The 24,698-nt window shown below is 46.1% G+C and overlaps 1 protein-coding gene across 19 annotated transcripts; it reads right to left on the bottom strand.

Moving 5' to 3' along the window:
• On the bottom strand, positions 1–24,594 carry LOC147038524 (uncharacterized). 19 transcript variants are annotated; one of them, XM_085904959.1, is made up of 50 exons: positions 23,958–24,594; positions 23,737–23,868; positions 23,437–23,657; positions 23,101–23,174; positions 22,881–23,002; positions 22,701–22,791; positions 22,399–22,499; positions 22,164–22,312; positions 21,992–22,064; positions 21,556–21,852; positions 21,335–21,466; positions 21,035–21,255; positions 20,699–20,772; positions 20,479–20,600; positions 20,299–20,389; positions 19,997–20,097; positions 19,762–19,910; positions 19,590–19,662; positions 19,154–19,450; positions 18,933–19,064; positions 18,633–18,853; positions 18,297–18,370; positions 18,077–18,198; positions 17,897–17,987; positions 17,595–17,695; positions 17,360–17,508; positions 17,188–17,260; positions 16,752–17,048; positions 16,531–16,662; positions 16,231–16,451; positions 15,895–15,968; positions 15,676–15,797; positions 15,496–15,586; positions 15,194–15,294; positions 14,959–15,107; positions 14,787–14,859; positions 14,351–14,647; positions 14,130–14,261; positions 13,830–14,050; positions 13,494–13,567; positions 7,456–7,505; positions 7,303–7,384; positions 7,134–7,219; positions 6,853–7,047; positions 6,691–6,786; positions 6,476–6,619; positions 3,881–6,406; positions 1,279–3,829; positions 1,045–1,130; positions 1–747 (listed from the first exon to the last, which is right to left on the bottom strand). In XM_085904959.1, exons 1-41 carry the CDS (start codon positions 24,562–24,564, stop codon positions 7,484–7,486), a joined length of 6,096 nt encoding a protein of 2,031 aa, XP_085761085.1. In that variant the 5' UTR covers positions 24,565–24,594; the 3' UTR covers positions 1–747; positions 1,045–1,130; positions 1,279–3,829; positions 3,881–6,406; positions 6,476–6,619; positions 6,691–6,786; positions 6,853–7,047; positions 7,134–7,219; positions 7,303–7,384; positions 7,456–7,483. The 19 variants fall into 19 exon arrangements, with proteins under 19 accessions (XP_085761085.1, XP_085761083.1, XP_085761086.1 ...); XM_085904957.1 differs by having other exon boundaries at positions 1,279–3,814; XM_085904960.1 differs by having other exon boundaries at positions 3,743–3,814.
• Positions 24,595–24,698: the final 104 nt, after the last annotated feature.

The following is a 24,698-nucleotide window of genomic DNA, read 5'->3' as shown; positions in this document are numbered from 1 at the left end:
TATCCATTCATTATCTGAAAAAAAAATGCGGATTATTCCTTCATTTTTATTCTATTCATATTCTATACTATCTAATGTCTTTCAATAGGGGAACTCTGATGCCTGCTCAACAAGACACACATGACTGATGATGCATGAGAGAATTTATAAGCATTTAATCATGAATATTTTTTTAAAATAATTTGGGATTCTTTGAGTTATTTTGCCACATGTTTCTTTGCTTTAGCTTTCTTCTCTTTCTTGGTGTTAATCCCGAGCTGCGTGGCGTCAAGAGCAGATCTGGACCTGGTTAGGTGGTTGACGATTGGTCGCTTAAGCTTGCTGTGGCCCATCTCTGGATCGGAGCGTACGGCCCGTGCTTGGGCAGACTGAGCAGAACCACTCAGCAGGTTGGGTTGAGAACATGAGTGCAAATTCGAAGACTTGATGAATCGGCTTGGCGTCACCCCTGCCGACATGGGCAGGTGATCACTGCTGGGGTTGGAGACCGTACCACTATTTGACATCACAATATGGTGCCAAGAGCTGAGAGGAGTAGCCGAGAAGCGATGAGGACCGGTGGAATCTTCTTTGGTGTCTCCTGGAGATATGACCACCGAGCCGTGCGGCGTCACCGCTTCCACGGCGCTCTGGAAAGTCTTGAGGATGCGATCGCTCTTGTGCTTCTCTTTCTTCTGACGGGATGCGACCTTGCGCAGTTGTCGCCGGTGATTCTGCACCATCTGCTTTCTGGTATCGACCAGTCCTCTGCAGAGAATGAACCAAGCTAAACATTAAACATAAACTAAATCTAATCATCAATCTAAAATAACTTTATTTGGTGAAACATTTAAAGTTTCTTTAAATTTCTGTACCACACAGAAACCTCACAGAGTATGACTACATAACGTTTTCGAGTCATAAATGAAACTGTTTGACAACATCATTGACGAATAAAAACAGTTGTTTGATGAGAGAATAGCCACCTCTCCATGCTTTATGACAATACACTGAGAAGAGCAATGAAAAAGACAAATATATGTCAACATTATGAGACATTGTCACCTGTAGTCCACCATTCCCGTCCCGTCGCGATCGAGCCTTTGGATAAGTTCCTCAATTTGAAATCGATCCAAGGGAATGCTTGATTGCTGTTCAAATTCCAAAAGGAAAGAAGAAATATATTAAAAGTCTCTTTCTTCTATTTTTATAGACCAGAAGGCAGTTCTTTATAAACGCACTTTACGGTCCATAAACCATAGTGGATGTTTAAAAAATATGGCCAATCATTGGTCAAACCTGAATTGCGTTCCTGAAATCGACCACAGAAACTCGCATGGTGGCATCTTTGTTGTGCCACTTATCCCCAGTCAGCACAGCACAGGTGTGGCTCATCCCAATCAACCAAGCTGTTCCACATCATCTCGTCGGAGGCGGTCTACAAAACCCCCTGAGAGACAGTGCTCGACGCTTCGACGTTAACCTTCCGTGGTCAGCGCTCAACTACACGTCAAACCAGCGTCTCCTCCCTCCTATCCACTTTGGATCACCCCTTTTTTTGTGAGAGAAGTAAATATATTGTTTTTTGCCCTAAAACCTCAGTTTTTGTGTCTTGTCTCCTGGGTTCTCTGCATTTTTGGCTCACCACCCCAGCTGAGCGTAACAGAACGTCGAAGCCATCATGAGCCAAGCCGGGACCCCGGGGGCCGGGCAGCCAAGATCATCCGAATTACTTGGTTCTGTGGCAACACTTTCCAACCAAGTGCAGTCTATTGCAGGAGCGCTATCTGGCATTCAACGGTCCCTGGATGCACTTACTGTCCGTGCCTCAGCCGAAGGAAATCCCGCTCCCGTTCATGGCCCTGCCTCTGCTTCCAACCAACAACCCAGCCCTGTCCTTCCCAACCCACAGCAGTCTCAGTCCGAGCCTGGCCTAGTCAGCCCTAGGCCTTTCAACGGTGACTTCAATCTGAGCAGAGGTTTTTTGGCACAATGTGAGTTACTTTTTACCCATCAGCCCTCTAAATATTCCTCTGACGGGTCTAAAATTGCTTTTGTCATGTCCCTTCTGGTCGAGGACGCCCTCCGCTGGGCCATTGCGGCAGTTGAGAACAACCCAGTTTTTTTTACCGACTACTCTCAGTTCAAGAGTGAGTTTCGGGCTGTGTTTGATCACCCTGCAGATGGTCAAGATGCTTCTAGCCGCCTGCTGGTTATCCGCCAGGGGTCGCGTTCAGTGGCTCAATATACGCTGGAATTTCGGATCCTTGCTGCAGAGAGCCGTTGGAATGACCAAGCCCTCCTCAGTGTCTTTCGCAAGGGGCTGAGGGATTCTATTAAGGACCTCATTGTCCGTGACAGCCCGGAGACCCTTAACGGGCTAATATCCCTGGCTCTCAAGATGGACGCACGACTTCAGGAGCGGCGTACAGACCGAGCCCAACGTAGCCCCCTACAGTCTGTCCCCCGTCGTTTTGCTTCTGTGTTCCCCACCTCACCTTCCAGGCCAACTCCTCATACTCAGGACCCTATGCTTCCCCCGTTCCTATCTACTTCAGGGTCTGGGGAGCCCATGGAGGTTGGCCGATCACGGATCTCGCCAGCAGAAAAGCAGCTGAGGCTGAGCGATGAACAATGTTTCTACTGTGGAGAATCAGGACATTTTCATCCGGTCCTGCCCAAAAGGCCCAGCTCGCCAGTAGGGGCTATACAGGTGAGCAACACCACCATTCCCCAGCCCAAGGTTTGTTCCAACCGTCTTTTCCCCGCAACCCTGGCCTGGGGCAAAGAAACATTGTCTGTTAGTGCATTTATTGATTCTGGTGCGGACGAGAGCCTTATGGACATTTCCTTCGCACGCCAGGCCGGAATTCCTTTGGTTCCCTTAGATCAATCCCTGTCTCCCAGAGCCATCGATGGTCACTCGTTAGGAACCATTTCCTTCTCCACTGAACCTCTTATGCTCACGCTCTCAGGGAATCATACTGAGCCCATCCGTTTTTTTGTCCTTCATGCCCCTACTGCTCCCTTGATATTGGGGAGACCTTGGTTGGAGAGGCATGAACCTCACATCTCCTGGGCCTCTGGTCGGATTTTGGGATGGAGCACAGCCTGTCATGCGACCTGTCTACGCTCTGCCCTTTCACCTCCAAGTAGTCCCAGACCCATGCCCGTAACCCCTGATATCTCTGGAGTTCCGAGTATTTACCATGACCTTGCCTCAGTATTTAGTAAGGATAAAGCCCTTTTACTTCCCCCTCACCGGCCATACGATTGTGCGATCGACCTCCTTCCCGGGGCCCCCTATCCTAAGGGGCGACTCTACAACCTCTCCCTTCCAGAGAAGGAGGCGATGCGCAATTATGTTGCAGAGTCCCTGCTCTCAGGTTTCATAAGACCATCATCATCTCCCTTAGGGGCAGGTTTTTTTTTTGTGGACAGGAAGGATGGCGGCCTGAGACCTTGCATTGACTACCGTGGTCTTAATGACATCACAGTAAAAAACAAGTACCCTTTGCCCCTTATTAGTTCCACTTTTGAGCCTCTTGCTCATGCCCGGGTGTTCACCAAGCTAGATCTCCGCAACGCCTACCACTTAGTCCGGATCAGAGAGGGCGACGAATGGAAGACAGCTTTCAACACCCATCTCGGCCATTTTGAGTACCTCGTGATGCCTTTTGGCTTGTCCAACGCACCAGCAGTTTTCCAATGCCTGGTAAATGATGTGTTAAGAGACATGTTGAACATCTTTGTGGTGGTGTACCTGGACGACATCCTCATCTTCTCCAGGTCATTGAAGGAACACCACCAGCATGTGCGTTTGGTTCTCCAACGGCTGTTGGAGAATCGCCTGTTCGTTAAAGCCGAGAAGTGTGTCTTCCACTCTGACTCTGTTACGTACCTGGGAAACATAGTGGAGGCTGGACGGATGAGTGTCGATCCCTCCAAAGTCAAGGCTGTGGAGGAGTGGCCGCGTCCTACCAACCGGACTCAGCTCAGACGATTCCTGGGTTTCGCAGGCTTCATACGCCGCTTCATCAAGGGATATAGTCAGATCGCTGCCCCTCTCAATGCCCTGACCTCCATCACACGCCCCTTTTCCTGGACGCCCGAAGCCGAGACGGCCTTCACCAGACTCAAGGGTCTGTTCTCTTCAGCTCCAGTGCTTGTCCACCCTGACCCTGAGAGACAATTCATTGTGGAAGTGGATGCTTCTGATACGGGCGTTGGGGCAGTCCTCTCCCAGCGGTCGGAGGAGGATCAGAAGGTGCATCCGTGCGCTTATTTCTCTAGAAGTTACGACCCAGCGGAGAGGAACTATGATGTGGGAAACAAGGAGCTGCTGGCGGTCCATGATGCCCTGAGGGAGTGGAGACACTGGTTGGAGGGAGCAAAACTGCCTTTTGTCGTGTGGTCAGATCACAAGAACCTGACCTACTTAAGAACAGCAAAAAGGATCAACTCCAGGCAGGCCCGCTGGGCTCTGTTCTTAAGCCGGTTTGATTTCACTCTCACATACCGCCCAGGGTCAAAGAACGTCAGAGCTGACGCCCTTTCCCGTCAGTTCTCTGAGGGCCCTGCTGTCCCGGAGATATCCGACACCATCCTTCTTCCTGCCCGTGTGGTTGGGGCAGTCTCCTGGCCCATAGATTCTGTTGTAATGGAGGCCCTGCAGACCCAACCTGACCCTGGCAATGGACCCCCGAACAGGCAGTTTGTTCCAGATGCTGCCCGTCCTCGAGTGTTAGAGTGGGGTCACTCCAGCCGTGTTTCATGTCACCCCGGAGAGCGCCGGACAGCGGAGTTCGTCGGCCGGAGATTCTGGTGGCCCACCCTTAAGAAGGATGTGAAGGAGTATGTTGCTGCCTGCACAGTCTGTGCCCGTAGTAAGGCTTCCCATCGCCCTCCAGCAGGCCTCCTACAACCCCTTCCAATTCCGAGTCGGCCGTGGTCTCACATTGGCATGGACTTTGTCACTGGACTTCCCTTGTCCCAGGGTTATGACACCATCCTGACTGTGGTCGACCGGTTCTCTAAGGCCGTCCACTTCATTCCCCTCCCCAAGCTTCCTTCTGCTGCTGAAACGGCTGACCTCCTCACCCTCCATGTCGTACGCCTCCATGGTATTCCCTCAGACATTGTGTCGGATCGTGGTCCCCAATTCATCTCCAAGGTGTGGCAGGCTTTTTGCAAGGGAATTGGAGCCACGGCCAGCCTTTCCTCCGGGTACCATCCTCAGTCCAATGGGCAGACTGAACGCGCCAACCAGGCAGTGGAAGAGACCCTTCGCTGCGTTGCCTCCAGCAACCCCTCTTCCTGGGCTAAGTACCTACCCTGGGTTGAGTATTCCCTCAACACATTGGAGAGCTCTGCCACCGGAATGTCTCCATTTCAATGCTCTCTGGGTTACCAGCCTCCCTTGTTTCCTCAGCAGGAACTGGAGGTGGCAGTTCCATCCACCAGGGCCCACCTCCGCCGGTGTCGACACATCTGGAGGACTGCTCGGGCTGCGCTACTCCGTGCCTCAGTACGATCTCAGCGTGATGCTAACCGGCGGAGGAGGCATGCCCCGGTTTACCAGCCTGGCCAGAAAGTTTGGCTATTGGCCCGGGACTTGCCCCTCCAAACCTCTCAGACGTCTACCCGCAAGTTGAACCCTCGGTTTGTCGGTCCCTACACCGTGGACCGCATCATCGGCCCTTCCGCAGTGCGTCTGAATCTCCCTCCTGCTCTCAAAGTGCACCCAGTTTTCCATGTGTCCCAGCTGAAGCCAGTCGCCACCAGTCCCCTGGCACCGGCGGTTTCTGCTCCCCCGCCACCTCGACTACTGGCTGATGGTGATCCTGTTTGGTCGGTTCGTAAACTGCTGGCCGTCCGTCGCCGGGGAAGAGGCCTCCAGTTCTTGGTGGACTGGGAGGGCTTCGGCCCTGAAGATCGTAGCTGGGTGCCCAGGTCCTACCTTGCTGACCCTTCGTTGTTGGATGACTTCTACCGGGACAATCCGGGTGCCCAGGGACGGTCGTCCGGTGCCTCCCCTCAGGGGGGGGGTACTGTTGTGCCACTTATCCCCAGTCAGCACAGCACAGGTGTGGCTCATCCCAATCAACCAAGCTGTTCCACATCATCTCGTCGGAGGCGGTCTACAAAACCCCCTGAGAGACAGTGCTCGACGCTTCGACGTTAACCTTCCGTGGTCAGCGCTCAACTACACGTCAAACCAGCGTCTCCTCCCTCCTATCCACTTTGGATCACCCCTTTTTTTGTGAGAGAAGTAAATATATTGTTTTTTGCCCTAAAACCTCAGTTTTTGTGTCTTGTCTCCTGGGTTCTCTGCATTTTTGGCTCACCACCCCAGCTGAGCGTAACAATCTTTGTCAATATTTCGGAAGAAATCCCACAGACGTAGCTTGTGTTGATCCAGATAGTCCTTCAATAAATGCAAAATAAATGTATCATAAGACATTGGATATACTTTTCATGAAGACATATAACTAACCTGGATGATTTTCATTGGGTCGATGCGTTTTACTGGTTTCTTAGCAATAAACCCTCCAACTCCTCCGTACTGCACATCCAGATCAGGATGATCTTCGCTCGTCACCTCCAGCAGATGTAAAAAGGTTTCATTGACCAATACATTCTGCTCGGATCAAAAATGATAATAATAAAAGGAGTGGAAAATACATCATTGATGAGTCTATTCTCACTTACGCATATATTAATCTCCTCCAAGGTCGTTTTCGACATTTTCTTCACCATATTGAGAAGGGACAGCGCTCCCTCTACTGTTAGTGAATTGTAAGCCAGCTGTGGGAACAATTAGAAACATGATTTTATATCAGACTGTCGTCTGGTTACCACTAGTTTACTCACCATCAGTACCCGTAGGGTGTCGTTGTATTCGAGACCCCTGCAGAGCAAGCTGACACCTTCATTGGTGATGCGATTGTTGTTGAGATTGAGGTGCACCAATGTGTGATTGAATTTCAGAGCTTCACCTATAGCTAGGGCTCCTTCGTTCCCAAAACCATTCCATGATAGGTCAAGGTGCTTTAACATTGTATTCACCTAAATATGGAGAGAAGCAATATTCACACCGGGGCCGATTTATATTCGTTCAAGTGTTATATTTTAAGGCTCCAAGGCCCATGTACCTTGAGTCCGGCGCAAAGCGCAACAGCTCCTTTCATTCTGAGTTGATTCCAACAAAGATTCAGCACCTCCAGATGCTCGGCATTTGCTGTAAATATGTAAAATAGGAATAAACCTTCAGCTATTATCCAACGGTCATGCCAACGCATTAACAAAAACATGCTAGCATACCTAACAACAGTCCTAGATACTCTCCTCCTCGTCCACAAAACTTATTATGGCTGACGTCTAATTCCTTAATACTTACGTTGACCTAAATGTGAAAATATTTGTATCGTAAGAAAAGAATGCAAGGGTCAGATGTCAACGGATCGAAGAACTCACAGAAAAAGCTTCTGCAAAATATTTTGCATCATCGTCTATAAATCCATTTCCTGTTGGATGAGACAAAACATAATGACAAACTAGGTACAATAGCTATAGCTTGCTAATAATATTATTGACAGTGATAATATGACATGCAATGACATTGATTGATAATATATCCAATCCAGTAATGAGTATTGTCCACATTATGAGTTCATAACAGTATAAAAATAGAATTTAAACATTTATATCATTATATACTGCACATACCTGAAAGTTTGATTGATTTTAGTGAAAAGCTGTCCAGCAACATTTTACCCACATGCTCTTGTTGACACTTAGTCGTTTTTTCGCCGATTTTGCTGGGACCTCCAGGCGAGGACCGGCGTTTTTCGTCTTCCGGGTCCGACCCGGGAACCAGCACCGAGCGGACACATTCGCTCGCAAGTGCCGTTGGCACTTAGAAAATTTTTCGTTTGTCATGAGCTCCGGGCGGAGACCGGCGTTTTTCGTCTTCCGGGTTCGACCCGGGAACCAGCGCCGAGCGGACACATTCGCTCGCAAGTGCCGTTGGCACTTAGAAAATTTTTCGTTTGCCATGAGCTCCGGGCGGAGACCGGCATTTTTCGTCATTCGAGGCCGACGGGGGAACCAGCCGGAGCGGACACGTTTGCTCGGAAGAGCCGTTGGCACTTAGAAAAAATTCCGTGTCTCGTGAGCTCCAGGGGGGACAGGCTGGTTTTATTCATCCGTAGCCGACATGGGAACCAGCGCGGAGCGGATTGGTGTTGCGCTGGCATATACCTCATCTCTCTCAGGAGTCCCCCCCTTATACGTGCCGATTGTGTTTTGGAAAACGGGGGGTAACTGGATGAGTACACTGACTAGGGGGACCAGTACACTAGCGAGTGGGACCAGTACACTGACTAGTGGGACCAACACACTATGAGCGCCTGGTACCTAAAATGGAAGTATAGAGGCCGAATTTCGGGCAAGATCACGCCGGGTTAGGCTTCCAGGACCTCGGCTAAGCAATTTTAACGGGTCGCCCGGTTCTTTTTTGATCCAGCCCGGTTCTTTTTTTTATCCAGCCCGGTTCTTTTTACACTTCCAGCTGGAGCTCGGGAGCGGCTTTTTGCACAAGATCACGCCGTGTTAGGCTTCCAGGACCTCGGCTAAGCAATTTTAACGGGTCGCCCGGTTCTTTTTTTTATCCAGCCCGGTTCTTTTTTTATCCAGCCCGGTTCTTTTTACACTTCCAGCTGGAGCTCGGGAGCGGCTTTTTGCACAAGATCACGCCGTGTTAGGCTTCCAGGACCTCGGCTAAGCAATTTTAACGGGTCGTCCGGTTCTATTTTTTATCCAGCCCGGTTCTTTTTTTTATCCAGCCCGGTTCTTTTTACACTTCCAGCTGGAGCTCGGGAGCGGCTTTTTGCACAAGATCACGCCGTGTTAGGCTTCCAGGACCTCGGCTAAGCAATTTTAACGGGTCGCCCGGTTCTTTTTTTTTTATCCAGCCCGGTTCTTTTTTTATCCAGCCTGGTTCTTTTTACACTTCCAGCTGGAGCTCGGGAGCGGCTTTTTGCACAAGATCACGCCGTGTTAGGCTTCCAGGACGTCGGCTAAGCAATTTTAACGGGTCGCCCGGTTCTTTTTTTGATCCAGCCCGGTTCTTTTTTTATCCAGCCCGGTTCTTTTTACACTTCCAGCTGGAGCTCGGGAGCGGCTTTTTGCACAAGAACACGCCGTGTTAGGCTTCCAGGACCTCGGCTAAGCAATTTTAACGGGTCGCCCGGTTCTTTTTTGATCCAGCCCGGTTCTTTTTACACTTCCAGCTGGAGCTCGGGAGCGGCTTTTTGCACAAGATCACGCCGTGTTAGGCTTCCAGGACCTCGGCTAAGCAATTTTAACGGGTCGCCCGGTTCTTTTTTTTTTATCCAGCCCGGTTCTTTTTTTATCCAGCCTGGTTCTTTTTACACTTCCAGCTGGAGCTCGGGAGCGGCTTTTTGCACAAGATCACGCCGTGTTAGGCTTCCAGGACGTCGGCTAAGCAATTTTAACGGGTCGCCCGGTTCTTTTTTTGATCCAGCCCGGTTCTTTTTTTATCCAGCCCGGTTCTTTTTACACTTCCAGCTGGAGCTCGGGAGCGGCTTTTTGCACAAGAACACGCCGTGTTAGGCTTCCAGGACCTCGGCTAAGCAATTTTAACGGGTCGCCCGGTTCTTTTTTGATCCAGCCCGGTTCTTTTTTTTATCCAGCCCGGTTCTTTTTACACTTCCAGCTGGAGCTCGGGAGCGGCTTTTTGCACAAGATCACGCCGTGTTAGGCTTCCAGGACGTCGGCTAAGCAATTTTAACGGGTCGCCCGGTTCTTTTTTTGATCCAGCCCGGTTCTTTTTTTATCCAGCCCGGTTCTTTTTACACTTCCAGCTGGAGCTCGGGAGCGGCTTTTTGCACAAGAACACGCCGTGTTAGGCTTCCAGGACCTCGGCTAAGCAATTTTAACGGGTCGCCCGGTTCTTTTTTGATCCAGCCCGGTTCTTTTTTTATCCAGCCCGGTTCTTTTTACACTTCCAGCTGGAGCTCGGGAGCGGCTTTTTGCACAAGATCACCCCGTGTTAGGCTTCCAGGACCTCAGCTAAGCAATTTTAACGGGTCGCCCGGTTCTTTTTTGAACCAGCCCGGTTCTTTTTTTTATCCAGCCCGGTTCTTTTTACACTTCCAGCTGGAGCTCGGGAGCGGCTTTTTGCACAAGATCACGCCGTGTTAGGCTTCCAGGACCTCGGCTAAGCAATTTTAACGGGTCGCCCGGTTCTTTTTTGATCCAGCCCGGTTCTTTTTTTATCCAGCCCGGTTCTTTTTACACTTCCAGCTGGAGCTCGGGAGCGGCTTTTTGCACAAGATCACGCCGTGTTAGGCTTCCAGGACCTCGGCTAAGCGATTTTAACGGGTCGCCCGGTTCTTTTTTTTTTATCCAGCCCGGTTCTTTTTTTATCCAGCCTGGTTCTTTTTACACTTCCAGCTGGAGCTCGGGAGCGGCTTTTTGCACAAGATCACGCCGTGTTAGGCTTCCAGGACGTCGGCTAAGCAATTTTAACGGGCCGCCCGGTTCTTTTTTGATCCAGCCCGGTTCTTTTTTTTATCCAGCCTGGTTCTTTTTACACTTCCAGCTGGAGCTCGGGAGCGGCTTTTTGCACAAGATCACGCCGGGTTAGGCTTCCAGGACCTCGGCTAAGCAATTTTAACGGGCCGCCCGGTTCTTTTTTGATCCAGCCCGGTTCTTTTTTTTATCCAGCCTGGTTCTTTTTACACTTCCAGCTGGAGCTCGGGAGCGGCTTTTTGCACAAGATCACGCCGGGTTAGGCTTCCAGGACCTCGGCTAAGCAATTTTAACGGGTCGCCCGGTTCTTTTTTGATCCAGCCCGGTTCTTTTTTTTATCCAGCCTGGTTCTTTTTACACTTCCAGCTGGAGCTCGGGAGCGGCTTTTTGCACAAGATCACGCCGTGTTAGGCTTCCAGGACCTCGGCTAAGCAATTTTAACGGGTCGCCCGGTTCTTTTTTGATCCAGCCCGGTTCTTTTTTTTATCCAGCCTGGTTCTTTTTACACTTCCAGCTGGAGCTCTGGAGCGGCTTTTTGCACAAGATCACGCCGTGTTAGGCTTCCAGGACCTCGGCTAAGCAATTTTAACGGGTCGCCCGGTTCTTTTTTTTATCCAGCCCGGTTCTTTTTTTATCCAGCCCGGTTCTTTTTACACTTCCAGCTGGAGCTCGGGAGCGGCTTTTTGCACAAGATCACGCCGTGTTAGGCTTCCAGGACCTCGGCTAAGCAATTTTAACGGGCCGCCCGGTTCTTTTTTTTATCCAGCCCGGTTCTTTTTTTATCCAGCCTGGTTCTTTTTACACTTCCAGCTGGAGCTCGGGAGCGGCTTTTTGCACAAGATCACGCCGGGTTAGGCTTCCAGGACCTCGGCTAAGCAATTTTACCGGGTCGCCCGGTTCTTTTTTTGAACCAGCCCGGTTCTTTTTACACTTCCAGCTGGAGCTCAGCAGCGGCTATTTGCACAAGATCACGCCGGGTTAGGCTTCCAGGACCTCGGTTAAGCACTTCTAACGGGCCCTGGTCCACCCCTGCCAGCGCAATTCAAAACTTGGCATTAATTTCGACCTAAGAGACGAAGTCTGATTTTTTTCTACCACTTGGGCGGCCTTTTTGCACCCAGAACACCCGCACCGGCACCATAAATTCGAAGGGTGCCGAGTGCGTCGGCGCAGATTCTGCGACGGAGTGACACTTCCCTCTTGTGGACATTCGGCGGTAGGTGAAATGCGCACTCGGTCTTCTCTTTTCTTTTCCTTCCAGTGAAACTTTGGCAACATTCTGCGAGCTGCTGGCTTCCAGAACCTCGGCCAAGCAGGTGGAGGATTTTTTTCCACTTCCAGCTGGAGGTGAGGAGGGACTTTTTGGGCAAGATCACGCCGACTTAGCAAGCAAGGTGGAAGTGCCAGCATGCTCCGTGGCTGGAAGTGTGGATGTGCCAGCACCCTCCGTGCCTGGAGCTATGGAAGTGTGGAGCTCCAGCACCCTCCGTGCCTATGGAAGTGTGGAGCTCCAGCACCCTCCCTGCCTATGGAAGTGTGGAGCTCCAGCACCCTCCCTGCCTATGGAAGTGTGGAGCTCCAGCACCCTCCCTGCCTATGGAAGTGTGGAGCTCCAGCACCCTCCCTGCCTATGGAAGTGTGGAGCTCCAGCACCCTCCCTGCCTATGGAAGTGTGGAGCTCCAGCACCCTCCCTGCCTATGGAAGTGTGGAGCTCCAGCACCCTCCCTGCCTATGGAAGTGTGGAGCTCCAGCACCCTCCCTGCCTATGGAAGTGTGGAGCTCCAGCACCCTCCCTGCCTATGGAAGTGTGGAGCTCCAGCACCCTCCCTGCCTATGGAAGTGTGGAGCTCCAGCACCCTCCCTGCCTATGGAAGTGTGGAGCTCCAGCACCCTCCCTGCCTATGGAAGTGTGGAGCTCCAGCACCCTCCCTGCCTATGGAAGTGTGGAGCTCCAGCACCCTCCCTGCCTATGGAAGTGTGGAGCTCCAGCACCCTCCCTGCCTATGGAAGTGTGGAGCTCCAGCACCCTCCCAGCCTATGGAAGTGTGGAGCTCCAGCACCCTCCCTGCCTATGGAAGTGTGGAGCTCCAGCACCCTCCCTGCCTATGGAAGTGTGGAGCTCCAGCACCCTCCCTGCCTATGGAAGTGTGGAGCTCCAGCACCCTCCCTGCCTATGGAAGTGTGGAGCTCCAGCACCCTCCCTGCCTATGGAAGTGTGGAGCTCCAGCACCCTCCCTGCCTATGGAAGTGTGGAGCTCCAGCACCCTCCCTGCCTATGGAAGTGTGGAGCTCCAGCACCCTCCCTGCCTATGGAAGTGTGGAGCTCCAGCACCGTCCCTGCCTATGGAAGTGTGGAGCTCCAGCACCCTCCCTGCCTATGGAAGTGTGGAGCTCCAGCACCCTCCCTGCCTATGGAAGTGTGGAGCTCCAGCACCCTCCCTGCCTATGGAAGTGTGGAGCTCCAGCACCCTCCCTGCCTATGGAAGTGTGGAGCTCCAGCACCCTCCCTGCCTATGGAAGTGTGGAGCTCCAGCACCCTCCCTGCCTATGGAAGTGTGGAGCTCCAGCACCCTCCCTGCCTATGGAAGTGTGGAGCTCCAGCACCCTCCCTGCCTATGGAAGTGTGGAGCTCCAGCACCCTCCCTGCCTATGGAAGTGTGGAGCTCCAGCACCCTCCCAGCCTATGGAAGTGTGGAGCTCCAGCACCCTCCCTGCCTATGGAAGTGTGGAGCTCCAGCACCCTCCCTGCCTATGGAAGTGTGGAGCTCCAGCACCCTCCCTGCCTATGGAAGTGTGGAGCTCCATAGCTCCATACTTCCAGAGCTCCATAGCTCCATACTTCCATAGCTCCATACTTCCATACCTTCCATACATTTAACTTCGAAAGTGAGCAAATTCTGAATGTACTTAACTAAATATCTAAAACATTTTCAAAAAGATGACAAAAATGACTTACATGCGGATTCCTTCCACAAATATGCCATTATGATTACTCCTCAGGAACCACTCTTTAAGATTAATAGCATTCTCCTGCCAAGGAAAAAAACAACAACAAAAAATGTAATCTGCCTGTAGATTGATTTTAACAACAATAAATTACATTGTAATATTATAAAAATAATAGTCACTCTTGAAAATTTTAAATCATAATTTCACAAGTTACTTTATTTTCGTGACAACCTCTCCACTTATAACTGATGTGCCTCATAAATATGAATCTTATCAAAAGTACCAAAAATAAATAATGTTTTTTTTTTTAGGAGGAATTAATTTTTATTCAACTTGTACTCACATAGGGTATTTTTGTCAAGTTTTCCTTTTGCTTGTTCTTGAACAGTGAGTTGTGTTTCTTTGGAATGGAGATGGAGGGCTCGTTGAGGAGGATGGGATCGAAAAAAATATTCTCCGACGTGACATTGAGGGGAGAGTCCTCTTCGTGATGGAGTGTTTCTGACTGGTTGTCTGCAAACCCCTGGGTGACTCCTGGCCCAATTTCCGGCCTATGACATCCAACTAATCATAAACAATAATAAACACATCGAACACTTGTTGATTTTATGATCAGGCAAAGAATTTTGTGGTTAAGCATTACCTCCATCAGGGGGTTCACCTGGTTCTTGGCAATCTCTGTTGTCTTGTTCTCTCTCTCTTCTGGTTACTCTCTCTTTCATGAAAGCGAATATCTTAGCGGGAGACATGAGTCGTTCCAAAGAGACACTGCAACCTTTGCGAATATATTAATGGATTACTTAAAATAAGTACTGCATAAATGACAAGCAGGTTTCAGGCAACACTGTATTCAAATTGCCTTACTTTCCATCTCACGTGTTTTCTTTGGGGTGCAGTGATACCCAACTGGAGCATTGCACGGCTTTGCTTTGGACCGCCGTTGGGGGAGCTTCTTGGGTTGACTTGACGGGAGTGCATTGTCAGTTCTGGACTCTTCATCGACGGCGTGGCGGCTCGGCATCTTCACTGCTGCTTTGGGTGAAACAGAGTGATTGGCTTCAGGTAGACTTTGAAACTGACTACGCTTGCGAAGCGGCCTCTTGTCTCTTTTCGGTGTCGATGACGGAACGCTATCTCTGCTGGATTCGCTTTGTGTGTGACCTAGAATCATAAATACAGTCATTTTTATTTTTTATGATTTGATTTCTTTATTGGCATGGTAAAAGTCTATGTGACTTTAAGTGAACTGCTTTGAGTTTATTCAAGGTGGCAAACGTTTGCTGCTCAAATTAACATTTACCTTTATCACTGAGAGGGATAGCCTGGGCAGTTTTTTTAGACTTTTCCTGAGGCACCACTTTTGAAACATCCTGCTAAAAGCCAAATAAAAATGATCACAAATTCATCACACATTGGGGCATCTGTTGTAAATGTACACAAGAAAAACAATGGCATCACTAGTTTGTACTTACGGAGTTGAGGCTAGGGCTGTTGTAATCGTCATAGATGGTAGCATTCATGTCTGCATCCAGGAAGATCCTGCCTCCTTTCCAGTATTCCAGGGGTGGTTTGATCGTCCGACCGCTCCGGGTCACTTTTTGGAAAAACGCGCTGGTGTTTGCTACAGAAAAAGAGAGTGTTGAAATGTTAAATGCTGGAGATTGATCAATATTTAAATTTGATCAATTATTCCCTTCTTCTACTTACTCGTCTGGACAGTGGCTTCCTTGTGTCTTTTTATTTTTGGGGTGGGAGCAGACTTCTCAGTTGTTTTACTTGCCTTTACGGTGTTTGCTTTTGTCCTGTTGCTAACATAAATCAAACCCAGCCTTTATTATTTCATTGAAATAAAGGGGGTCCCAACCAAGACAGTCCCCCAACATGCAAGATTTTGAGGTTACAGAAGGCACTCGGTCGCTCATTTATTATCCTACTTGACTGTTTCTCGTTTATTGTAACATTGTCAGAAGAATATACGGGTCTGAAATTTTGCAGAAAAAACTTCTTACTCTTTAAATTCTGCAAAAAACTTGTGGTAAAGCGCTTTCCAATTTTCAGGGAATCCATGAGAAAACATCCTCAAAAGCCAGCGGGGAAAGTCTAACAACAAAATGTGACTCATGAGTCAGTGAAAGGATCACACGCAACGTTAGGTACACCATTACAATTCAGTATTCCATTTATCTTACCACTCTTCACGTGCAGATTCATCTTCCCCACCAAGATGTAAACATTGCCGGACAACGTTTTCAACACAGTGCTGGAAATTCTCTCCACAATGATGTTGCTGTTCCACGGTGTCCTGTTCTCCCTGTGCCAGATGAAACACACACAAAAAAAAAACAAATTCTGAATGTACTTAACTAAATATCTAAAACATTTTCAAAAAGATGACAAAAATGACTTACATGCGGATTCCTTCCACAAATATGCCATTATGATTACTCCTCAGGAACCACTCTTTAAGATTAATAGCATTCTCCTGCCAAGGAAAAAAACAACAACAAAAAATGTAATCTGCCTGTAGATTGATTTTAACAACAATAAATTACATTGTAATATTATAAAAATAATAGTCACTCTTGAAAATTTTAAATCATAATTTCACAAGTTACTTTATTTTCGTGACAACCTCTCCACTTATAACTGATGTGCCTCATAAATATGAATCTTATCAAAAGTACCAAAAATAAATAATGTTTTTTTTTTTAGGAGGAATTAATTTTTATTCAACTTGTACTCACATAGGGTATTTTTGTCAAGTTTTCCTTTTGCTTGTTCTTGAACAGTGAGTTGTGTTTCTTTGGAATGGAGATGGAGGGCTCGTTGAGGAGGATGGGATCGAAAAAAATATTCTCCGACGTGACATTGAGGGGAGAGTCCTCTTCGTGATGGAGTGTTTCTGACTGGTTGTCTGCAAACCCCTGGGTGACTCCTGGCCCAATTTCCGGCCTATGACATCCAACTAATCATAAACAATAATAAACACATCGAACACTTGTTGATTTTATGATCAGGCAAAGAATTTTGTGGTTAAGCATTACCTCCATCAGGGGGTTCACCTGGTTCTTGGCAATCTCTGTTGTCTTGTTCTCTCTCTCTTCTGGTTACTCTCTCTTTCATGAAAGCGAATATCTTAGCGGGAGACATGAGTCGTTCCAAAGAGACACTGCAACCTTTGCGAATATATTAATGGATTACTTAAAATAAGTACTGCATAAATGACAAGCAGGTTTCAGGCAACACTGTATTCAAATTGCCTTACTTTCCATCTCACGTGTTTTCTTTGGGGTGCAGTGATACCCAACTGGAGCATTGCACGGCTTTGCTTTGGACCGCCGTTGGGGGAGCTTCTTGGGTTGACTTGACGGGAGTGCATTGTCAGTTCTGGACTCTTCATCGACGGCGTGGCGGCTCGGCATCTTCACTGCTGCTTTGGGTGAAACAGAGTGATTGGCTTCAGGTAGACTTTGAAACTGACTACGCTTGCGAAGCGGCCTCTTGTCTCTTTTTGGTGTCGATGACAGAACGCTATCTCTGCTGGATTCGCTTTGTGTGTGACCTAGAATCATAAATACAGTCATTTTTATTTTTTATGATTTGATTTCTTTATTGGCATGGTAAAAGTCTATGTGACTTTAAGTGAACTGCTTTGAGTTTATTCAAGGTGGCAAACGTTTGCTGCTCAAATTAACATTTACCTTTATCACTGAGAGGGATAGCCTGGGCAGTTTTTTTAGACTTTTCCTGAGGCACCACTTTTGAAACATCCTGCTAAAAGCCAAATAAAAATGATCACAAATTCATCACACATTGGGGCATCTGTTGTAAATGTACACAAGAAAAACAATGGCATCACTAGTTTGTACTTACGGAGTTGAGGCTAGGGCTGTTGTAATCGTCATAGATGGTAGCATTCATGTCTGCATCCAGGAAGATCCTGCCTCCTTTCCAGTATTCCAGGGGTGGTTTGATCGTCCGACCGCTCCGGGTCACTTTTTGGAAAAACGCGCTGGTGTTTGCTACAGAAAAAGAGAGTGTTGAAATGTTAAATGCTGGAGATTGATCAATATTTAAATTTGATCAATTATTCCCTTCTTCTACTTACTCGTCTGGACAGTGGCTTCCTTGTGTCTTTTTATTTTTGGGGTGGGAGCAGACTTCTCAGTTGTTTTACTTGCCTTTACGGTGTTTGCTTTTGTCCTGTTGCTAACATAAATCAAACCCAGCCTTTATTATTTCATTGAAATAAAGGGGGTCCCAACCAAGACAGTCCCCCAACATGCAAGATTTTGAGGTTACAGAAGGCACTCGGTCGCTCATTTATTATCCTACTTGACTGTTTCTCGTTTATTGTAACATTGTCAGAAGAATATACGGGTCTGAAATTTTGCAGAAAAAACTTCTTACTCTTTAAATTCTGCAAAAAACTTGTGGTAAAGCGCTTTCCAATTTTCAGGGAATCCATGAGAAAACATCCTCAAAAGCCAGCGGGGAAAGTCTAACAACAAAATGTGACTCATGAGTCAGTGAAAGGATCACACGCAACGTTAGGTACACCATTACAATTCAGTATTCCATTTATCTTACCACTCTTCACGTGCAGATTCATCTTCCCCACCAAGATGTAAACATTGCCGGACAACGTTTTCAACACAGTGCTGGAAATTCTCTCCACAATGATGTTGCTGTTCCACGGTGTCCTGTTCTCCCTGTGCCAGATGAAACACACACACAAAAAAAAACAAATTCTGAATGTACTTAACTAAATATCTAAAACATTTTCAAAAAGATGACAAAAATGACTTACATGCGGATTCCTTCCACAAATATGCCATTATGATTACTCCTCAGGAACCACTCTTTAAGATTAATAGCATTCTCCTGCCAAGGAAAAAAACAACAACAAAAAATGTAATCTGCCTGTAGATTGATTTTAACAACAATAAATTACATTGTAATATTATAAAAATAATAGTCACTCTTGAAAATTTTAAATCATAATTTCACAAGTTACTTTATTTTCGTGACAACCTCTCCACTTATAACTGATGTGCCTCATAAATATGAATCTTATCAAAAGTACCAAAAATAAATAATGTTTTTTTTTTTAGGAGGAATTAATTTTTATTCAACTTGTACTCACATAGGGTATTTTTGTCAAGTTTTCCTTTTGCTTGTTCTTGAACAGTGAGTTGTGTTTCTTTGGAATGGAGATGGAGGGCTCGTTGAGGAGGATGGGATCGAAAAAAATATTCTCCGACGTGACATTGAGGGGAGAGTCCTCTTCGTGATGGAGTGTTTCTGACTGGTTGTCTGCAAACCCCTGGGTGACTCCTGGCCCAATTTCCGGCCTATGACATCCAACTAATCATAAACAATAATAAACACATCGAACACTTGTTGATTTTATGATCAGGCAAAGAATTTTGTGGTTAAGCATTACCTCCATCAGGGGGTTCACCTGGTTCTTGGCAATCTCTGTTGTCTTGTTCTCTCTCTCTTCTGGTTACTCTCTCTTTCATGAAAGCGAATATCTTAGCGGGAGACATGAGTCGTTCCAAAGAGACACTGCAACCTTTGCGAATATATTAATGGATTACTTAAAATAAGTACTGCATAAATGACAAGCAGGTTTCAGGCAACACTGTATTCAAATTGCCTTACTTTCCATCTCACGTGTTTTCTTTGGGGTGCAGTGATACCCAACTGGAGCATTGCACGGCTTTGCTTTGGACCGCCGTTGGGGGAGCTTCTTGGGTTGACTTGACGGGAGTGCATTGTCAGTTCTGGACTCTTCATCGACGGCGTGGCGGCTCGGCATCTTCACTGCTGCTTTGGGTGAAACAGAGTGATTGGCTTCAGGTAGACTTTGAAACTGACTACGCTTGCGAAGCGGCCTCTTGTCTCTTTTCGGTGTCGATGACGGAACGCTATCTCTGCTGGATTCGCTTTGTGTGTGACCTAGAATCATAAATACAGTCATTTTTATTTTTTATGATTTGATTTCTTTATTGGCATGGTAAAAGTCTATGTGACTTTAAGTGAACTGCTTTGAGTTTATTCAAGGTGGCAAACGTTTGCTGCTCAAATTAACATTTACCTTTATCACTGAGAGGGATAGCCTGGGCAGTTTTTTTAGACTTTTCCTGAGGCACCACTTTTGAAACATCCTGCTAAAAGCCAAATAAAAACGATCACAAATTCATCACACATTGGGGCATCTGTTGTAAATGTACACAAGAAAAACAATGGCATCACTAGTTTGTACTTACGGAGTTGAGGCTAGGGCTGTTGTAATCGTCATAGATGGTAGCATTCATGTCTGCATCCAGGAAGATCCTGCCTCCTTTCCAGTATTCCAGGGGTGGTTTGATCGTCCGACCGCTCCGGGTCACTTTTTGGAAAAACGCGCTGGTGTTTGCTACAGAAAAAGAGAGTGTTGAAATGTTAAATGCTGGAGATTGATCAATATTTAAATTTGATCAATTATTCCCTTCTTCTACTTACTCGTCTGGACAGTGGCTTCCTTGTGTCTTTTTATTTTTGGGGTGGGAGCAGACTTCTCAGTTGTTTTACTTGCCTTTACGGTGTTTGCTTTTGTCCTGTTGCTAACATAAATCAAACCCAGCCTTTATTATTTCATTGAAATAAAGGGGGTCCCAACCAAGACAGTCCCCCAACATGCAAGATTTTGAGGTTACAGAAGGCACTCGGTCGCTCATTTATTATCCTACTTGACTGTTTCTCGTTTATTGTAACATTGTCAGAAGAATATACGGGTCTGAAATTTTGCAGAAAAAACTTCTTACTCTTTTAATTCTGCCAAAAACTTGTGGTAAAGCGCTTTCCAATTTTCAGGGAATCCATGAGAAAACATCCTCAAAAGCCAGCGGGGAAAGTCTAACAACAAAATGTGACACATGAGTCAGTGAAAGGATCACACGCAACGTTAGGTACACCATTACAATTCAGTATTCCATTTATCTTACCACTCTTCACGTGCAGATTCATCTTCCTCACCAAGATGTAAACATTGCCGGACAACGTTTTCAACACAGTGCTGGAAATTCTCTCCACAATGATGTTGCTGTTCCACGGTGTCCTGTTCTCCCTGTGCCAGATGAAACACACACACACAAAAAAACAAATTCTGAATGTACTTAACTAAATATCTAAAACATTTTCAAAAAGATGACAAAAATGACTTACATGCGGATTCCTTCCACAAATATGCCATTATCATTACTCCTCAGGAACCACTCTTTAAGATTAATAGCATTCTCCTGCCAAGGAAAAAAACAACAACAAAAAATGTAATCTGCCTGTAGATTGATTTTAACAACAATAAATTACATTGTAATATTATAAAAATAATAGTCACTCTTGAAAATTTTAAATCATAATTTCACAAGTTACTTTATTTTCGTGACAACCTCTCCACTTATAACTGATGTGCCTCATAAATATGAATCTTATCAAAAGTACCAAAAATAAATAATGTTTTTTTTTTTAGGAGGAATTAATTTTTATTCAACTTGTACTCACATAGGGTATTTTTGTCAAGTTTTCCTTTTGCTTGTTCTTGAACAGTGAGTTGTGTTTCTTTGGAATGGAGATGGAGGGCTCGTTGAGGAGGATGGGATCGAAAAAAATATTCTCCGACGTGACATTGAGGGGAGAGTCCTCTTCGTGATGGAGTGTTTCTGACTGGTTGTCTGCAAACCCCTGGGTGACTCCTGGCCCAATTTCCGGCCTATGACATCCAACTAATCATAAACAATAATAAACACATCGAACACTTGTTGATTTTATGATCAGGCAAAGAATTTTGTGGTTAAGCATTACCTCCATCAGGGGGTTCACCTGGTTCTTGGCAATCTCTGTTGTCTTGTTCTCTCTCTCTTCTGGTTACTCTCTCTTTCATGAAAGCGAATATCTTAGCGGGAGACATGAGTCGTTCCAAAGAGACACTGCAACCTTTGCGAATATATTAATGGATTACTTAAAATAAGTACTGCATAAATGACAAGCAGGTTTCAGGCAACACTGTATTCAAATTGCCTTACTTTCCATCTCACGTGTTTTCTTTGGGGTGCAGTGATACCCAACTGGAGCATTGCACGGCTTTGCTTTGGACCGCCGTTGGGGGAGCTTCTTGGGTTGACTTGACGGGAGTGCATTGTCAGTTCTGGACTCTTCATCGACGGCGTGGCGGCTCGGCATCTTCACTGCTGCTTTGGGTGAAACAGAGTGATTGGCTTCAGGTAGACTTTGAAACTGACTACGCTTGCGAAGCGGCCTCTTGTCTCTTTTTGGTGTCGATGACAGAACGCTATCTCTGCTGGATTCGCTTTGTGTGTGACCTAGAATCATAAATACAGTCATTTTTATTTTTTATGATTTGATTTCTTTATTGGCATGGTAAAAGTCTATGTGACTTTAAGTGAACTGCTTTGAGTTTATTCAAGGTGGCAAACGTTTGCTGCTCAAATTAACATTTACCTTTATCACTGAGAGGGATAGCCTGGGCAGTTTTTTTAGACTTTTCCTGAGGCACCACTTTTGAAACATCCTGCTAAAAGCCAAATAAAAATGATCACAAATTCATCACACATTGGGGCATCTGTTGTAAATGTACACAAGAAAAACAATGGCATCACTAGTTTGTACTTACGGAGTTGAGGCTAGGGCTGTTGTAATCGTCATAGATGGTAGCATTCATGTCTGCATCCAGGAAGATCCTGCCTCCTTTCCAGTATTCCAGGGGTGGTTTGATCGTCCGACCGCTCCGGGTCACTTTTTGGAAAAACGCGCTGGTGTTTGCTACAGAAAAAGAGAGTGTTGAAATGTTAAATGCTGGAGATTGATCAATATTTAAATTTGATCAATTATTCCCTTCTTCTACTTACTCGTCTGGACAGTGGCTTCCTTGTGTCTTTTTATTTTTGGGGTGGGAGCAGACTTCTCAGTTGTTTTACTTGCCTTTACGGTGTTTGCTTTTGTCCTGTTGCTAACATAAATCAAACCCAGCCTTTATTATTTCATTGAAATAAAGGGGGTCCCAACCAAGACAGTCCCCCAACATGCAAGATTTTGAGGTTACAGAAGGCACTCGGTCGCTCATTTATTATCCTACTTGACTGTTTCTCGTTTATTGTAACATTGTCAGAAGAATATACGGGTCTGAAATTTTGCAGAAAAAACTTCTTACTCTTTTAATTCTGCCAAAAACTTGTGGTAAAGCGCTTTCCAATTTTCAGGGAATCCATGAGAAAACATCCTCAAAAGCCAGCGGGGAAAGTCTAACAACAAAATGTGACACATGAGTCAGTGAAAGGATCACACGCAACGTTAGGTACACCATTACAATTCAGTATTCCATTTATCTTACCACTCTTCACGTGCAGATTCATCTTCCCCACCAAGATGTAAACATTGCCGGACAACGTTTTCAACACAGTGCTGGAAATTCTCTCCACAATGATGTTGCTGTTCCACGGTGTCCTGTTCTCCCTGTGCCAGATGAAACACACACACAAAAAAAAACAAATTCTGAATGTACTTAACTAAATATCTAAAACATTTTCAAAAAGATGACAAAAATGACTTACATGCGGATTCCTTCCACAAATATGCCATTATGATTACTCCTCAGGAACCACTCTTTAAGATTAATAGCATTCTCCTGCCAAGGAAAAAAACAACAACAAAAAATGTAATCTGCCTGTAGATTGATTTTAACAACAATAAATTACATTGTAATATTATAAAAATAATAGTCACTCTTGAAAATTTTAAATCATAATTTCACAAGTTACTTTATTTTCGTGACAACCTCTCCACTTATAACTGATGTGCCTCATAAATATGAATCTTATCAAAAGTACCAAAAATAAATAATGTTTTTTTCTTTAGGAGGAATTAATTTTTATTCAACTTGTACTCACATAGGGTATTTTTGTCAAGTTTTCCTTTTGCTTGTTCTTGAACAGTGAGTTGTGTTTCTTTGGAATGGAGATGGAGGGCTCGTTGAGGAGGATGGGATCGAAAAAAATATTCTCCGACGTGACATTGAGGGGAGAGTCCTCTTCGTGATGGAGTGTTTCTGACTGGTTGTCTGCAAACCCCTGGGTGACTCCTGGCCCAATTTCCGGCCTATGACATCCAACTAATCATAAACAATAATAAACACATCGAACACTTGTTGATTTTATGATCAGGCAAAGAATTTTGTGGTTAAGCATTACCTCCATCAGGGGGTTCACCTGGTTCTTGGCAATCTCTGTTGTCTTGTTCTCTCTCTCTTCTGGTTACTCTCTCTTTCATGAAAGCGAATATCTTAGCGGGAGACATGAGTCGTTCCAAAGAGACACTGCAACCTTTGCGAATATATTAATGGATTACTTAAAATAAGTACTGCATAAATGACAAGCAGGTTTCAGGCAACACTGTATTCAAATTGCCTTACTTTCCATCTCACGTGTTTTCTTTGGGGTGCAGTGATACCCAACTGTATCAATGTTGTCATCTTCGATTTCTGATGTGACATTTGCATCGCAGCAAATCTTGTTCAGCTCCTCTGCTTTTCTTCTCCGCTGTTTCTTCTTCGCAGGGGAAAAATTGGACACTGAAGCCATGCAGGAGTCAGTAGGAGAGATTTCATTCTCCAAGCTGGCGACGTTTTTGTCAATCATCTGTCGAGGGTCTCTTGTTGAACGTGGGTCCGTGCAGACGCGAGGTTCATACGTCGACCCCAAAAAACGTCCCATTGGTGTTTTGAATCGATGTAAAGCGTTGGTTGTATATGGGAGCTCCACTGCCTTTGAATAACCAACGCTTTTTTGGGGAGTTTTTATAGGCGAAATAGTTAAAGCCTCTTCCTCACCAAACTTGTGCTGAAGTTCATTCGAGTCCCAGAAATTGTCTCTTCCGCTCCAACCTCGCGTTCCATATTGTCCAACTCTACACGTCGTTTGTTCTTCGCCCTGTACTTTGTTTTTAAGTTTGGCAAATACTTTAGCCGGAGATTGGTACAGAGTGTGTGGACATTGTAAGGCACATTGATACGACGCCATGGCTACTTTAAACTTTGTATGGTCGCCTAGTTGTTGTTGCTAAAGACTAGCTTAAAATTTAAAACGACCGCCTTTGGGCGGTGACGCATGACGTATTACGAAAAATAAGACGTCACTTCCGTTCTTAGTTTTTT

Source organism: Syngnathus leptorhynchus, unplaced genomic scaffold (assembly GCF_054491065.1).
Source record: "Syngnathus leptorhynchus isolate UIUO unplaced genomic scaffold, UIUO_Slep HiC_scaffold_51, whole genome shotgun sequence".
In the NCBI taxonomy this organism is placed as follows: Eukaryota; Metazoa; Chordata; class Actinopteri; order Syngnathiformes; family Syngnathidae; genus Syngnathus; species Syngnathus leptorhynchus.
This window is presented reverse-complemented; position numbering and strand designations above follow the sequence as displayed.